The sequence below is a fragment of the Tympanuchus pallidicinctus genome, unplaced genomic scaffold, assembly GCF_026119805.1.
Source record: "Tympanuchus pallidicinctus isolate F22 unplaced genomic scaffold, pur_lepc_1.0 scaffold24, whole genome shotgun sequence".
Lineage (NCBI taxonomy): Eukaryota > Metazoa > Chordata > Aves > Galliformes > Phasianidae > Tympanuchus > Tympanuchus pallidicinctus.
In genome coordinates, this window is record NW_026294741.1 from 973,695 (window position 1) to 991,330 (window position 17,636).

General features: G+C 41.5%; 1 protein-coding gene across 3 annotated transcripts in view; it reads left to right on the forward strand.

Moving 5' to 3' along the window:
* NF1 (neurofibromin 1) overlaps positions 1-17,426 on the forward strand; it is an 81,128-nt gene extending 63,702 nt beyond the window's left edge. For 2 of the 3 annotated variants that reach the window (XM_052688439.1, XM_052688443.1), the window contains 13 exons: positions 580-681; positions 1,443-1,583; positions 2,147-2,273; positions 2,643-2,774; positions 3,300-3,435; positions 4,262-4,419; positions 5,407-5,529; positions 6,221-6,348; positions 7,066-7,166; positions 7,801-7,943; positions 8,076-8,122; positions 8,907-9,123; positions 11,514-17,426. In XM_052688439.1, coding sequence (XP_052544399.1) covers positions 580-681; positions 1,443-1,583; positions 2,147-2,273; positions 2,643-2,774; positions 3,300-3,435; positions 4,262-4,419; positions 5,407-5,529; positions 6,221-6,348; positions 7,066-7,166; positions 7,801-7,943; positions 8,076-8,122; positions 8,907-9,123; positions 11,514-11,656 — 1,698 coding nt within the window. In that variant the 3' untranslated portion in view covers positions 11,657-17,426. Of the gene's footprint in view, positions 1-579; positions 682-1,442; positions 1,584-2,146; positions 2,274-2,642; positions 2,775-3,299; positions 3,436-4,261; positions 4,420-5,406; positions 5,530-6,220; positions 6,349-7,065; positions 7,167-7,800; positions 7,944-8,075; positions 8,123-8,906; positions 9,124-9,333; positions 11,109-11,513 lie in introns of those variants that run through there. The other variant, XM_052688442.1, reaches the window with a different exon arrangement.
* The last annotated feature ends 210 nt before the right edge of the window (positions 17,427-17,636 follow it).

Consider the following 17,636-nt stretch of genomic DNA (forward strand, 5'->3'; position numbering starts at 1 on the left):
CATTAGTTCTCAATATTGAGTTTAAAATTTGCGACACTGAATTTGGATCCAGAAGAGTCAGTATTACAATAAATGAGCAATTTTCTGGTAATGCAGCTACCTGTATGTGTTACTCTCTTTTTATTTTTATTTTTTTAAGGACATTAACAACTAAATACAATAAAAAGCAGAATGTTTATATAAGAAAACTTTGCAACATATTACCTAGCTTGGTAATTATGTCCATATTTTCTAAAGGAGGTTCTGTTCTGTAGCAGCTGCACAATGATGAATTTCTTCAAGTATTTTACTAACGTTATGTGGACATAAAATTTAACTGTGCAGTGTCTGAACTGCAGAAGCCCTTCTGTGGCTCTTGCACCCTTACTTTTTTAATACACATTGCATGATTGTTTACAGCAATAAATAAATGCTTGTGTAGATCTTCATTTCTGAAACTCCTTTCAAATTGGTTTAAAGGGAACTCAGCCTTTGTAAACTAATTGAGAACTACATTATAGTTTAGAGCTTTCATCTTTTCATGAAGCAAAATCTAATTATGGGTTCTGTTTTCTTATTATTCTTTTTTTCTACAAAAAGGGACTTGAGAGCTGTTTAAAAGGCCCTGATAATTACAATAGCCAAGTTCTAATAGAAGCAACAGTTATAGCACTCACCAAACTGCAGCCTCTTCTTAACAAGGTAAGCAACTGGATTTCTGGAGGAAACAGAATATGTTTTGTAGGCTATAATTATGAGTATAAGCTTAAAAATGTATGTAAGTCTTGTGGTATCTGATGTTCACACATCGCTGCTCTGACTCACGCTTGAAAGTACTGCATATGGGAAGTATGTCACAGATGTTTGTATGTGCAGAAGCTGTAAAAAGCCTTCAGAATGTACAGTTCTGCTTCATCACTGGGCCGTACGCAAAGGCTGCACCACAGTTTGCATTCATTCCCACCAAAAGATTTTCCATCTCGGCTTTTGAATTTGCAGTTGTTCATACATCTTTCTGATCATGCCTTGTAATAAATTTTGATTATGTCTTACTTGAGATTAATTTAGCCATTTTATGTTACTTCAGTGAATTGATCAGCATATCAGTAGGTGCACCATTAATGAATCACTTCAGAATTTACCTGTGGAGTGGCATTGTCATGCACACATAAAAGAACACATTTCTATGGCGGGGTTTCTGGAGAGCATGGATGCATTTGCAGCTCCTTCTTTGTTAATGCCTTAAAAATATGCTAAAAAAAGAAACAAAACACCTTGTTTTTTGTGTCTGGTGTGTTTGAAGGGCTGCTTTAATGTGCATATTTGACTTTCATTCACACAGCTAAAGACTTAAAAAAAAAAATCTATATTAACTTCGGTTTGTTTCACTGTTTGCTTGGTAGCTTTGCACTGTGTTATGTGAAAGTAGAATCGTGGTCTCTTTGTTTCCCTTCAACTTCTAGGACTCTCCTATGCACAAGGCCCTCTTCTGGGTAGCCATGGCAGTACTGCAGTTGGATGAAGTCAACCTGTACTCAGCAGGTACAGCACTGCTTGAACAGAATCTGCATACCTTGGATAGCCTTCGAGTGTTCAATGATAAGGTAAGCAAGCCCTCTGCTAGTAATCAGCTGTGATTAACCCTTAGTTCATGCAAGCAGCTAGTTCTAATCAAAAGAAAATATACATATATTCCTTACCCTAGTGATCAATAATTAAGCAATTAAAACTTAAAATTTGCGTTACAAGCTGTTTACTTGTGTAATATCAGCAGTACACTGTGATGTAGAGATGACGGCCTAACTAGATTAGTCCCAAACAACAGAGAAATACACAGATGTATTCAAGTCAGGAGTGCAGTCAGTAGGTTCCTGTTCTTTCTTAAATTACTATGTTTTGTCACTATTTTAATTATGATGAGTAAACTCCAATCAAATAGGCTGTTCTGAAGAAATTCATAATGGGGGCGGTGAGGCCCTGGCACAGGCTGCCCAGAGCAGCTGTGGGTGCCCCATACCCAGAGATGCTCAAGGCCTGGCTGGGCCCTGGGCAGCCTGAGCTGGTGGGAGGTGTCCCTGCCCATGGCAGGAGATGTGCGCTGAGGTCCCAGCCAAAACCACTCTATGCTTGTATGAAATATTCTTATGTCTTACTTTCTGTGAGTCAGAGCCCAGAGGAGGTGTTCATGGAGATCAGGAGACCACTTGAATGGCACTGCAAACAGATGGATCATTTTGTTGGGCTAAATTTCAACTCCAATTTCAACTTTGCACTAGTGGGGCACCTCTTGAAAGGTAAGAGTGCATGTTGCTCGTGTGCGAAAATGAATGTGTGGTTTCATTTGCTGCAATACATTACTTCTTTCTCCCAGAATACTTTCTTTCTCTGTGCTTGCCTGTATCTCCTCACTGAAGATTGATTTGTGAGATATGGATGCAATATATGCACAGACATTTGTAATTATGTGATTTTGGACAGAGGGACTGAATTAATAGTCCTGAATGTGCAATTTCTGTTAGCGCTGTACTTCATTACTCTACATATGAAGTGTCCTGAGAACATGCTGGGAAGTATTTATAAATGCTTTTAAAAAATATTTGTGCTTCATAAATATGTATTCAAAAATTAAATACAGGATTTGGTGTTTAAACCTCATTTTGCAGGGTACAGGCATCCTTCACCTACTACTGTAGCAAGAACAGTCAGGATTCTACATACACTACTAGCTCTGGTTAACAAACACAGGAACTGTGACAAGTTCGAGGTGAACACCCAGAGCGTGGCTTACCTAGCAGGTGAAATTAAACATTCTTTTGAACTTGCATTAACTGGAAAGGAGTGGGTTGTTGTGGGAATGTCTTCTGGTGTTAGGCCAATGACTGTTATCAGTATGAAGGAAACTTGTAACTGGAGTTGGACAGGAGTCTGGGTTGGGCTGCTGTGCGTCACTGACGCAGTGTGGTCTGAAGGCTTGTTGGCTCAGGACCTACTGTGCAACTTCCAAAATGCTTCAGGGAGACTGGAGGTGTTTGGTTTTAAGTTCTGAAGTGTGTTGCTCCTTGCAGAATTTACATTTCTAGTGGTCTGGAAACAGAAAACATGGCTGTATGAGGGCAAATGTTTAGATCATGGAATTTTAGCTATTTGGGGAATACAATTATTTTTTAATGACCGACTTTTCATCTGTACATTTCAGTGAGGTGTAATTACATCTCTGAGGTCTTTTTTGTACTAAGAAAAAATGTAAATAGATGCTTACATTCTTCAGTGTATTCCTGACATAGAAAATTTGCACCAACTTTGTTTTTTTTTTAATTTAGCTTTGCTGACAGTGTCTGAGGAGGTTCGAAGTCGCTGCAGCCTAAAACATAGGAAGTCTCTCTTGTTGACAGACGTCGCAATGGAAAACGTGCCTATGGATACATACCCCATACATCACAGTGACACTAGCTATAGGTTGGTTGTCTTTCTTTTCGATTATAAAAGTTACCCAAATTTCAATCTCTATTTTCTTTACTAAGTTATCTAAAGGTAAGGTATGATATATAGAAAACTAAACCTCCTGTTCGTTAAAGCTGAGTTAATGTTCACCTGCACATTAGTGCTTCCTGACCAACATGCTGCTGTGACCGAGAATCATAGGGAAATTTGTTCATGATTTTGATTTCTCTGAATATGATTTTGAGATCTCTGAAGCAATTTCAGACTTCAGTTAATGGCTTTGGAGATTCTTAATCTTTTTTGATAACCCCTTTCTGTGAGACCTAATCTCACCTCATTCTTCATTTGCATTTTAGAATAAAATTGTCTTTTTAAGAAGTAAGGAGATGCTAAGTAATTGCTTGATTCCTGTTATTGGGAAACTTTGGCATCTTATCCATTGTCTATATGCAGCCACAGAAGTAAGCTGGGAAGTCAACCCTGAAGTGCCATGCAGAGTCAGATTTTCTCAGTGCGGAGCACTTTACTCAGTACCTCTCCTTTTAGTACCCAGTATGGAGCAGCAGATGTTTAATGTCTTACATTTTGCCTTATGAGCAGATTTGCTTATGGTTTATTGCTTTATTTTCAGCTCTTCAGCATTAGGTTCATACCAGACTGTTAGTTTTTACTAGCTCAGACATTTTTCTAGCCAAATAAATACTTTTTATTAAAACATTTTTCTGGGAGATTAACCTGCTAGAAAATATGGGTTTAATATAGGATACTTTGGCTAGCTGGAAAATTAATGTCTGAATATGCAAAAGTTTTAAAGATTTTCTTAATTTCTCTGCACTTTCAGGACACTAAAGGAAAATCAACCATGGTCGTCACCAAAGGGTTCAGACAGACATCTGGCTGCCAGTTACCCAACAGTGGGACAGATAAGCCCTCGAACACGAAAGTCCATGAGTTTGGATATGGGGCAGCCTTCGCAAGCGAACACTAAAAAGCTTCTAGGTTATTAAGATGCCTAATTTACTCATTTGTCTACAGGATACTCCATGAAATGTTACTGGAGAAAAATTATACTTGCATTTGTTTTGACTTTTAGTACTTACTCCTAATTCAGAGCAATGCACATGGTTTCTACAAAACGGAAAGAGAGGACACTACAATTGAAGAGGAATAATTTGGTTTGCTTTGATCAGGAATATGGGAAATGTTACTCAGAATGGGCATGCTGAAGTGATTTAAAAAAAAAAAAAAAACAAAAACCATAATTGAGATACTTAAGATTCAGATGCCAGTTCAGTTTTCTGGGGAGCAGACTCTTTGGCAGGGTCTGTTGTGTCAGACCAAGGAGCAATGGTTTCAAACTACAAGAGGGGAGATGTGGTTTGGATATAAGGAGGAAGTTCTTTACAGTAAGGATGGTGAGGCGCTGGAACAGGTTGCCCTGATAAGTGGTGGTGCCCCATCCTTGGAGACAGTCCAGATCAGGCTGGACCAGGCTGTGAGCACCTGGTGGAGCTGTGGATGTCTCTGTTCATTGCGGGGGTGGGACAAGATGGCCTGTAAAGGGCCCTTCCAACTGAAAGCATGCGATGATTCTGTGACACAAGATGAGTTCTCCACATAACTTTACGTGAGTGCACGTGGAAGAAGAGAGGCATTTCTTTCATTACAATCCGTTACTGCTTCCTTTTCAGTAATCACATTTTGGCATGTTTATTCAATGTGATGCGTTGAGCAGGAAACCATAGCATGCCCACAGCTTACATACTTGAATAAACTGCATGCTATTCTCATATGCATTGTGAAGCATTTTGGAAACTGTGATGGAGAGCGGCATGGTGTACCCGTAGTTTCTCTACCAGCTCTGAAAACGTCCCCAGATTCCTATTGATATGTTGCAGACAGGATAGTAGGTTGGCCAGACAATCAGAAATATTGAAGTGTGGATTTAGGTTTAATGTTTTTAATTTCCTGATAAATTGTTTTTAGGTACAAGGAAAAGTTTTGACCATTTGATATCGGACACAAAGGCTCCTAAAAGGCAAGACATGGAATCTGGAATCACAACGCCTCCCAAAATGAGGAGAGTAGCCGAAAATGATTATGAAATGGGTGAGAAACAGGACTAACATTTCAGAATAACGCTAATTATAAATGCTTTGTATTTATATACAAAGGATTATTTCCAAATTCAATGTTTATTTGCTTAGGTTACTGCAAGGTAAGGGAGAAATATCTTAATGGCTTCTGGAGAGTGTAGTCTTCCATATCTCTGACAATTGAGGTTTGAGTTAGAGTTGCTCAGTTTGTAGATGCAGGATAAGGGGCAGCTATAAAGTACCATATGCAGGAGGGAAATAAGTAAAATTTGGCTTTTTATGGCTTACTGAGCCCTAGCTGCAGATTTTGCAAGTGGAATCTGATGTGATGCCTAGAATGCCTCTCTTCATCTTCTCCCACATCTGCTTCCTGTGACCCCATCCCCAATTGCAATGCAAGACCAGGGTTCTTCTGTTGTATCTGATGTCAGTCTGCTGCCTGACCCTGAGAACATTACTTACCACCCCTGGGCCTGTATTTCACTGAATAGGAAATTGGGGTTATTGTTTGCCATTTGATAATACATCCCATGTGACAATCTAGCTCTGCTAGTATTACAGCATAATTGTTGCTTTCTTATACCTTATGGAAATTCTGGTGAACTCTGAAGTTTGCATATAATTGAACTTGTTATGCAAAATATAATTCTGTTCTGGCTCAGGTTTATTTTGCTTTTGATTAGTTGGTCTTTTTTATTTGGCAGAAACCCAGAGAATATCACCTCAGCAGCACCCCCATCTCCGAAAAGTTTCTGTTTCTGAGTCAAATGTTCTCCTGGATGAAGAAGTTCTGACTGATCCGAAAATTCAAGCACTGCTGCTTACAGTTCTTGTAAGCCTTCTTTCTGTGTATTATTGTGTGTTACTTTCTGATGTTCTTTCACCGTCCAAAGAAACGCTCCCTGTGGTGCTTCATGAATTCATGTGGATCAAACTTAGAATGCACTGTGCCACTCTATTCTTTAGCTGCTTTTCTTCACGCTTCCTAGGAATCACTCTTATAGATCCATTAAAAACAACGGGAGGGGAAAATTTGGAATTTCCATGATTCTATATTATAGTTCAGAACATGTCTAATAGTTGATTCTTTTTCCTGACAGAATTCTACTACAAACTGATTTTATATAACAAGAAGCTATTCTTACGTATTACGTATTTTAGAAGAAGAGAAGATTGCTAGAATACCAGCACAATTCAATTTAAACCCTGACTAAATTGTAATATAGCAACCAGAACGTTAGTGCTTTCACCAGGTACACCAATACACCTTGCAGCCCTGTTATAATGCAGAAAGACTCAGTTGCACAGTTCTGTCAAAAACTGATTAGTTAATTTTGGACCAAAATAGAAGCTATTACCCAACTGTTCTTATTGTTTCTCATGACATAAAACAACTTAATTCCATGTCTTCAAGTTAATCTTCTGTAATGCTGCTTCTTCTGGAATCCTGGAATCTTAAAAACCTTAAACTACAATAACAAGCAAAAAAGCCTGTAACTACTCAGCCTCCCTCAGAACCATGCTGATTTATTCCTTTGCATTATCACAGGCAACGTTAGTGAAGTACACTACTGATGAATTTGACCAGCGGATTCTGTATGAGTATTTAGCAGAAGCCAGTGTTGTCTTCCCAAAGGTCTTTCCTGTTGTGTAAGTATCTGAAGCTGTTTGTGATGATTCTGTACTTGGCATTCCTATAAAATGTCTCTGGACCAGGGCAAGCATGTGTGAAGTGCTTTATCATTTGTACTTTGTGAGCAGCAGTGTGTCCTTTGCTTGAGACAAATGTCCATCACAGTTCGAGAGCATTACATTTACTTAACGTAGGGGAAGAAGGAATGCTCTGAGGGGAATGGGAATCTTCACACAGCACTGCTACAGACGGCCCACTGGCACACGTCTGGGGTCTGGGCAGGTTGGCAGAGCAGCCAGGGAGCAGCCAGGAGCCTGTTTGTGCAGCCATCCATTCCTCCCTAAAGCTTTCAGTGTCGCTGCTGCCATTACAGTAGCCTGGTGACTTTGCATGGCTTTGGCATTTATTTGGTACTGTGGAAAATCAAATTACTTTTCACGTGGTCATACAGTTTTCTATATAAGTCAACATCTACAGTTTTATATATTTTTGTCCCAGATAGACTCACATTTTTTAATCAGTAACCCAAGCACATATCGAAACACACAAAGTGTACCTCGGGATACTCTTTCAATGCAGTTTTTTAGATATGGATTAGAAAGGTGCATATTCATTTTGTGGAAAAAAATAACCCACTGTTCTTTTCTTTAGGCATAATTTATTGGATTCCAAGATCAACACCCTTTTGTCGTTGTGTCAAGATCCAAATTTGTTGAATCCAATTCATGGCATTGTTCAGAGTGTTGTCTACCATGAGGAGTCTCCACCCCAATACCAAACTTCTTATCTACAAAGTAATTTTTTTTAATTACTGAATTCAAAGTTAGATATCCTAATGAAAATGCCTTCGCAGAAGAGCTGATCAGTTTTGTTTGGATTCTCTCTGACCTCATAAATCCTTCATAACATTCAGTTTGTTGTTGTAGGTTTTGGATTTAATGGGTTGTGGAGGTTTGCTGGCCCATTTTCCAAGGTAAGAGATAAATTCATCAATTTTTACCTTTGTTCTCTTTATGAAGCACACTGATGCTCCAGGTATGATGCAGAGAAGTGATAAATGACAAAACTGACACGAGCAAGTCAGTAACATAAGGGTTGCTTTTATGGCTAGAAGTTTTTTAGCCTGCAGCAGCTATTTTGATGAACTCAAGGTAAACTTACTGAGGCTGGATAAAAGCAGACAGGTGGTAAATACAGCTTTTCAGCGCCCTGAAGTTTGCAGACTCAAAAGACATGGAATATTGTTCAGAAACTCTGGTTTGTTATCCTTATCTTACTGTTTAGGAGTTTAATCGTTAAGAATGATAATTCCATAAGGACAAATTCTATGTTACAACAGAAGAAATGAAACCATTGACCATCTGTGCTTCCATTTGTTGCTTCTAGTCATTGCTACAAGAACTGTACGAGCAGAGTAGCAGTGTTCCGTCAGTAGGCTTTGGGGGGTACAAGTAATAAATACTCTTAATAACATTTTAAGTTCGGTTGCTTTGAACGTTATGAATGGAACAGCCCCCTCCTCTGGCTTTGCAGTTCTTAGATGAACTGAAATTACATCTGTGAGTGCTCTGTAGTATTGCATTTAGATTAATCTGGGAAGGATCACAGATGGATTTTCACACATAGTTGCCTCCAGATGCTTTTTATAAATTTCAGGCAAAAACACTGGAAACCTACAGTGAGTTAGGGGTGAAATTCATCGACAGAAAAGTGGGAGGAAGTGAACCAACCTTTTTTTTTCCCCCCATCGCTCACAGCAAACACAAATTCCAGACTACGCTGAGCTCATAGTGAAGTTTCTCGATGCCTTGATTGACACGTATTTGCCTGGGATTGATGAGGAAACCAGTGAAGAATCTCTCCTGACACCCACATCTCCGTATCCTCCCGCAGTGCAGAGCCAGCTTAGCATTACTGCTAACCTTAACCTTTCCAATTCCATGACCTCGCTCGCAACTTCCCAGCACTCCCCAGGTCAGTAGCAGTTGCGGTGCTTGATAGGTAAGGAAATGTACTGAATTTATACAGCCAAGTATTCCATCTTGTTATGCTTTAAATGTGTTTACACATCAAACATGATTGCATTCTTGCAATTGCATTGAATGTTTTGTCTGTCATCTCTCCCCATCCCTTGTCACAGACATTACTCACTTACGTTTTTTCTTTCATTCTGTGTTTGTAAAGCTTCTCTGCCTTGCTCTAAATCTGCAGTTTTCATGCAGCTTCCTCATCAAGGTACTCTCTACTTCCATCATATTTGCACGAGATGCTGCTTGATCTGCTTTAGGGTTGGGCTTGTGGCATGAGAAGTGGTTTACTAATCCTGGACACAGGAATGGCTTCAGTGTAAGTGCTAAGCTGTTGCATTTCTCGTGTGATGCTAGTAATATTTAATGGAATAGCAGCAAAAGTCACATCTTCAAGAGTAAGATACATTTGGTAATAGAGAAGTGGAAGCTTGGTATGTGAAATTATTCTGCTGCACATATTAAGCTAAAATGTAAAGCTATTTCATGAGCTCTTTAGTTTCACAGGAGGTCAGCTTCAGCATCATTTGCACACTGCCAGGAAGCAGACGCAAATTCTTTGGACTAAATTGCAGCAGACAGAGGGTTCAATAAAATGAATTCTCACAGCACCATTTGATTTCTGCTTCTGTGTGGAGAAATAAATAAATAAGACTGCAAAAGACTTTTTTTACTCACCTTGCAGGTTGCTTCCTGTTCTCATCATAGCTTGTGACTTCATGAGCTCACACACACAGGGAGCAGGACAGCAGACCACAGACAGCTTCTGAATGTAGTTTTGATTTTCACTGTAACTGTGTGAAACAGTGGAGTGTAATCACTATTCTTGCTTGTGCCAATGAGAATCAATTTCTTAGAGGGATGAGACATAGAAGTGTGGGAGATACTGTTTGTAGTGATAGGATTTTGCTCCAACCTTTTCATTTGCTGTCAGACATCCTAATTTTTGCTGCTGGTTATACTTTGAGTCTCTCCCATTAAAATACCTTTCCTACTACTCATTCCAATGCTGCACATGTGCTGTAAGTGCTTAGTGTTGTTAGACGTGCCTCAAGCATACTCATTTTGTAGCAGAAGTAAAGTGACAGCTGCACGAAGATGCTGCCACACGAGTGATTAACTCAAAGTAGGGTTAGCATAAAAGTAATGACTGATTGAAAGCATGTCTGCAGTAAGACATTTATGTCTTCAAATGACAGACTGTATCCCAGAGATGTAGAGCAGTGGTTCATACCCAATCATGTGCTGTCATCATGTCAGCCTGAAGTTACACTGGAGGGGTTTGTTTAGGTTGGCTGTTTGATGTGATTCCTTTAGCACAACACAGTGGAATTCATCTAAAGCTTCTAGGACAGTATGTGCACTGGGGTAGAAATCGAGGCTGGTTTCATCCTCACCTTCTACCTCCTGCCTTTGTCTGGGAGAGCAGCACTTTTGCAATAGCAGTCATGAAAATTTCCAGACTCACGTCTTGTCAGCAATCGTGCAGTTATGTCCAAGCTTTGGCCCTAGAGTTTCTTTATTCTTGATTTGTGAGGGTGTCTTTTGAGGGTATGGATGGAGCATTTTCTTTTCAAGTACCCTTGTTCATTCTGCCCACAAATACATCAGAGCACGTGCTCCTGCAAACGAGCAGCCTCGTGCACAGGCAGCTCTGACACTGCTGTCAGCTGCAGGGTGTTGAGGCAACTCCAGAGCACAGCACTCTGCCCTCCCTCCTGAACTGGACCTGAGTCTCACTGCCCTGTTTGTTACTAGTGGTATTTCAGGAGTATTTGCAGTGACTTTTCCTGTCCTTACGAAGGTTAGCACAGGGAAGTGTTGGATCTGGTCAGGGGCTGTACTTTCTGAGCTCAGAGTTGTACATTTGATCTGAAAAAACTATTCTTCACATTGCAGTACTGCAATAAAACAGCTGCATCAGTTCTCTCATTTGCGAGTCATTGTCACCAGTAAGGCTGTGTTACTTCCTGCTAAGAGAGTTACGAGTTATTTTTAATATTTTGTTAGTTGGATGTCTGAAGTGCTTTCCCAGCTATAGGGCAGCACTGCTGGCCGCTTGTGTTCCCAGAGGCTGTCACCGCCGCCACCTGTTCGCATGGCAGACCTGGGTTGTATCCTGAGCGCAGTCACTGGGTGCCACCTGTGTCGCCGTTGCCTGGCGCCGCGTCGTCCGGCAGGGTGCCTTGATTCTGGCATCGAGGGTGTCACAGTATTTTGTACCGTGAAGGCACTTCCATGCTAACCTGTTCATTTGCAGAAATGTCTGTCGTTATGGTGCTGACGGCAGGGTGGCAAAGCAGCGAGGCTAACTTGTTGGTCTGTGTGTGTTCCCAGGGATCGACAAGGAGAACGTGGAGCTCTCGCCCACCGCTGGCCACACCAACAGCGGGAGGATGCGCCACGGCTCTGCCAGCCAGGTGCAAAAGCAGCGAAGTGCTGGCAGCTTGAAACGTCACAGCATTAAGAAGATTGTGTGAAACTTGGGGTTGTTTTTTTTGTTTGATCGTTTTTTTGGGTTTTTTTTTTTTTGGAAACTGACTGACGTACGTGGGCCTCTTGCAAAGGGCCCCCCACCAGTTGTGATGCTGCACTTAATTTTTCAAGTTCCCATCCTGTCAGCCATGTTGCCAGATGATCAACTCCTGAAACATTGCCTCAATTTTAATGCCTTCTTACTTTTTTTCTGCTTTTGTTTTTTATTTAAGCCAGTGTTTCAGAACCACTTGTAGACCCTGAAGGACTTCGTAGGCAAAGGAGATGTGAGTTCTTCAACACTGCGGAACATACCTTGTCCAAAAATGAAAGCCATTTCCCATAGACGGTTCTACCTTGCTTCTGTGATTCGCCTTGTTTATTTCTTCTATAAAGGAAAGTGTTAATACTTAATCCTGTTTGCACACTTCTCAAGGTAGTGGCTTTATGAGCCAGGGGAAGTTACTATCATCCTGGTTTTGATTCAAACCTGTAGGATTTTTAGCTGTGGACTTTTTTTTACCGTGCTTAAAAGAAAGTTAACAATAGCTGCAGTACAATGAGCTTAGCCAGAATTGATTGATTAGATTAAATTCCTAGTAATCAGCAATAAATTGAGAGGACAAGGAGGCTTCATGAGTCTCTTCATTCCCCAGACCATAGCTTCAAACACTTGGACTGTATATGGACCAGACTGGATAAACTGTCTTTTTTCCAAAGGAGTTTTTTTTTTTTTTTTGCTGTACTTTAACTAGACTATAAAAGGTTGTACAGTGAAAGACAAGGGACATGGTAGATGAGGGAAAAGCTGTTGATGTAGTCTACCTAGACTTCAGCAAAGCTTTTGACACGGTCTCTCACAGGCTTCTTCTGGGGAAACTGGCTGCCCGTGGCCTGGACAGGTCTGCCCTGCTTTGTGTGAGGAACTGGCTGAGGGCTGTGCCCAATGAGTAATGAATGGTCAATGGAGTTCAGTCCAGCTGGAGACCGTTTCAAGTGGCGTCGTCCCGGAGTTGGTACTGTGGTACTGGGGCCCATCTTGTTTAATATCTTTACTGATGACCTAGATGAGGGGATCCTCAGTAGTTCTGCAGATTACACCAAGTTGGGAGGTGGTGTCAATCTGCCTGAGGGTAGGGAGGCCCTTCAGAGGGATCTGGATAAGCTGGATCGCTGGGCTGAGGTGAATGGGATGGCCTTCAACAAGGCCAAGTGCTGGGTCCTGCATTTTGGCCACAACAACCCCATGCAGTGCTATAGGCTTTGGGGCTGAGTGGCTGTGAGTGTGAAGAGGAAGGGAAATGTGAGTGTTGGTTGATGCTTGGCTGAACGTGAGCCAGCAGTGTGCCCAGGTGGCCAAGAGGGCCAGCAGCATCCTGGCCTGCATTAGAAACAGTGTGGCCAGGAGGAGCAGGGAGGTGAGCATCCTCTGTACTCAGCTCTGGTGAGGCTGCACCTTGAGTACTGAGTTCAGTTTTGGGTCCCTCACTACAAAAAAGACATTGAGGCCCTGGAGCATGTCCAGAGAAGGGCAACAAAGCTGGTGAGGGGTCTGGAGCACAGGGCTGATGAGGAGCAGCTGAGGGAGCTGGAGTGGTTCAGTCTGGAGAAGAGGAACTCAGGGGAGACCTCACTGCACCCTGCAACTTCCTGAAGGGAGGCTGTGGTGAGGAGGGTTTGGCCTCTTTTCCCAGGAAACAAACAGGACCCAAGGAAATGGCCGCAAGTTGTACCAGAGGAGGTTTAGGTTGGACATAAGGAAGAACAACTTCTCTCACAGAGTGGTCAGGCAGTGCAGTGGCTGCACAGGGAGGTGGTGCAGTCGCCGTTCCTGGCAGCGTTCAAGAGGCGCCTGGGCGAGGAGCTGCGAGATGTGGTTTAGTGCTTGTGGTAGCAGTGATGATGGGAGGATGGCTGGACTGGATGATCTTGCAGGTCATTTCCAACCTTGAGATTCTATGATTCTAAGAAAACTGTCAAGAACTGACTATTATGGTGTCACTATAGCAGTGTTTAAAATTTATTGCTTCTTTCTTCCATTTAACGTATGCTTTAGTTTTGCCCTTCTAACAATACACACTTTCAAGAAATTCTTGGCAGATAAACTGTTGGGATACAGAGGGGAAAATTTTATTGATTAACTTTCAGCTCTGGGAGGTTGTTTGGCAAAACTGCTTTTGTGCCGTCCAAGCAGTGATATAAAAACAGTAATGTTTGCTCAAGGTACACAAATTTAAAAGTAAGTGACGCTTTGTCAAATCCAGGTTACGTTTGAATGTTTGCAGTGCAATTTCTGCTATCAATACAGACATTTGCAATCAAACTTCTCTTGCAGAACTTTGAAGGGGTTTTAGTTTGTAAGGGCTCCTACTTGGGGTTTATATGAAACTGAAATTGCTATCACTGTGAAAGACTTGCCAGCCACGGTAGTGCATGAGCAATGGGGACTGTGATAATATGCTGCTATGTTGCATGACGTGTAAAGATGTAGCACTGTGTGCTACAGACATGACCTGCACGGACTGAAGATGCGCAGAGCGTTGGGTCTGAGGTGGATGGGCATTCTGACAAAGGCCTGACAGCTCGTTGTAGGGCTAAGCAAATCTACTGCTAAAGAACAGTTAAACTTCCTAGATTCAGATCTCTGTTGTATGTTAGAAGTTAACAGCTTATAAATGGCTTTAGAAGGGGGGAAGAAAAGTATATCCTCTATATGAAAAAAATAAAATCCTCTAGTGCAATTTTGTTAGTGGCTTTCAGTAAATCAAACTCCACAGCTAAATTATTAGAGAATGGTACAATTATAAGTGTTCAGATTTTATTGATATAGCACATAATTCACGTGTATCCACACAGTAACAATGTAACATTTATGTAAATAAATGCCTTTATTGTATTGATTCATAAAATAACAATTCTTCTAATTTGTTTACAGTCCTGGAAGAACTATGAACACAAGCTTAATATGCAAATAGTTTGCCAAAACAGGATGAAAATGTAGAATTAGCAATCTTGAAATAGAATCGTTGGAAAATATGAAGACTTGTGCAATTAACCACATTTTTTTACTCTTGACTGTGTAGGAGCTGCAGTGGAATCATGATCCCTGAACTGTTAGGTCTGTTGAAGGGTTACAAGGCTAGACTTAAATTAAGGAACAGAGCAGTGACTTGTGCCATGTTTTTCAGCTGCTATGCATTTGTAATTTTGGGAGTCACTGATTTAAAAACCTTTTTCATCTCGTACATCAAATTGCTCATAGCTTCGGTATCGCTGTCGGTTTGCACCTGATTATACTGAACCAAGCTACTTCCAGCCCTTTCTGTTTTGCTGAAGACAATGAATTGTAGAAGCCTTTAGAGTTATTCCCTCCATAGGTGGGAGGAAAAAAGAATCTCTTGTGATTTACTGATTCAAAAAGATAATGTTCAGTTGTTTCTCTGTGAGAAAATTTTCTTTAAAAATAATTCCAGATGAACTGCCAGCTCTGCTCTGTTTGGACCGAGTGCATTTGAGAGCAACTCTTCTAATATTTTGCATTGCCTCAATAGAAAATGCATCATGAAAGAAGAACTGATGCATTCTTACAGCTGTGAGTATGGTGAAACCAAAATTACCTTTTCAGTGAGAACCAGAATTACTGTAAGCTCTCAGTCCTGACTGAAACAAATGATACATTGATAAAGCAAGTCAGCAAAATTTAATTTGTTCTATTTCTTGGCAAGGAGTCATTGAACGTTTTCACTCTGTAGTTCAGAGAGGTGACCCGAACTTTCAGAGCAGGGGTGTCAAACATTTTAGGAAAAAAGAGCCGAACTTGAGTGTAACTGTAGACACAGAACCGTGGAAAGGTTTGGACAGAAGGGGCCTTAAAGCTCACGTTGCAGCCTCTGCCAGCACCTCCCAGCAGCACAGGCTGCCCAGGGCCCACCAGCCCTGCCTGCAGCACCTCCAGGCACGGAACACCCCCAGCTGCTCCGGGCAGCCTGTGCCAAGGCCTCACCACCCTCACCGTGAGCAGTTTTTTCCTTTTACCTGCTCTAAGTCTATCCTTTTAGTTTGAAGCCCTCGCGCTCCCTGACAGCCCTTTCCTGCAGCCCCCGAGGACCGCAGTGAGGTCTTCCAGAGCCTTCTCCAGGCTGAACAGCCCAACTCCCTCAGCCTGTCTCCATAGGAGAGCTGCTTCAGCCCTCTGAGCATCCTCCTGGCCTCTTCTGGACTTGCTCCAGCAGGTCCATATCTGCCTTCGGGGAGCCCAGACATGAATGCAGTACTCTAGGTGGCCACAGTCTACAGCAAAGATGTAATTCAGGGCTGTGTTTGTCCCGGTACACAGCAGCACCAGGGTTTAGGACGTTTGTGCTTAGATCAAGGGGGAAAACGCCTTCCTTTCATTCGTAAACTTTGATTAGTATATGGTTGGTCAGTGCCTTACTGTCATCCATCACCATGAGAACCTGCTCCCTGTAATAGCCGTTGCTATTGCTTCACTTTTTTGTTTTCTTTCTCACATCCTTCCTTATTTGCTCCCTTTTCCTGTTTTGCATATTCTGTGTCCTGCTCTGTTTCGTTCCTGTGAGCACCGCTCTCCGTTTCTAATCCAGCCTCTGTCCCTCTCCTCATCCTGTCATTCCATTGATGCTAGTGAGCAGCAGTCAGTTGCTGGTGACAGTGCTTCAAGATCAGGCTTGAAACCTGATGTAAGTGGGAGACTCCCAGGTTCAGACCTTCCAGCCACTGTTTCAGGCGGCGCTCAGCACCGCACGGGCTGCCCTCCCCATGGTCTGAGGATCAGCTCTGCAGCCGTGCAGTCTGTGTACTTCAGAATGAAAACTTAAATTCAGAAAAATCTGATTGTAACACGTGGACCACGTAGCGACACTGTGGGGACTGTATGTTTGACACCCCTGTTTCAGAACACGCCATCCATTACGTACTAACTACAGTTAAGTACTGTAAAGATGATTAACATTTTGTGTTTGTATTTTCCCTGACTTAAAGATAATTCAGTAGTATTTGAATAGTACATAACCTACCTGTTAATTATGCCAATGTTTCTGCTTTAATGTGCATGAAGTTTCCAGGAATAGGAAACCTTTCAAATAAGTATTGTGGACTGAGCACTTGGGAGCATTCCAGTGCTCTCTTCCTAAATGGGTTGTAGGTTTTAGGGCTTTTTCTGTTTCATCCTAAGTTTAATTTTTACAAATGTAATGAAGCACGTCTTACTGTTATGCAACAAACTTACCACAGAAAGTCACTTTTAGTGTTGGTCCCACCATTTTTTTTAATGCAGTATATTCACCTGTAAATATTTTTTGTGTAAAATTTGACAGAAAAGTATATTTACTACACTGTAAATACATGTGACAATATATTGTATTATTTTGCTTTTTTTGTAAAGCAGTTAGTTGCTGTATATGTATAACATACAAATTTGACTATTCTAGTGTTAGTAATTGTTAACTACTACTTCTCCTTCCTGCTGTTGCGTTACGTCATTTAAAAACAAAGCTGTGTACTATAAACTTACACTGTGTATGATATCTTACTCTTTCCACTCGGGCCTCACCTTTGAAAATGTTCCCTCGATACAAACAGTCCTGTTCCTGTGCTCAGCAAGTGTGGCAGGGCGGGCAGAGCCCTGCAGCCTCAGACACAGCTGGTAAGCTTAGGCAGAAGTGGTAGAAGCCTGGTTTCAGGTAACTGTTGTTCCTCCCATCTGCTCCTCATGTACTTTGCCTTTTTTTGAAGTAAAATGTAAATTCAACCTGCTTCAAGTTGTTTGAAGGTCATTCACTTACGGGAGTTGGTATATTCTGAAATCCTTTTCCTGTTTCTTGGGACACAGATTTGGATGGGTTTGAAACTGAGAGTTGAAAAGCTGTTTGTCCTAGGGAAAATGAGAACCAATTGCCTTGGGATTTGTCTTTCCAGACAAACGTGCTTCTATGTGGGTGAGAACTTGCACAGTTTTGAATAGTA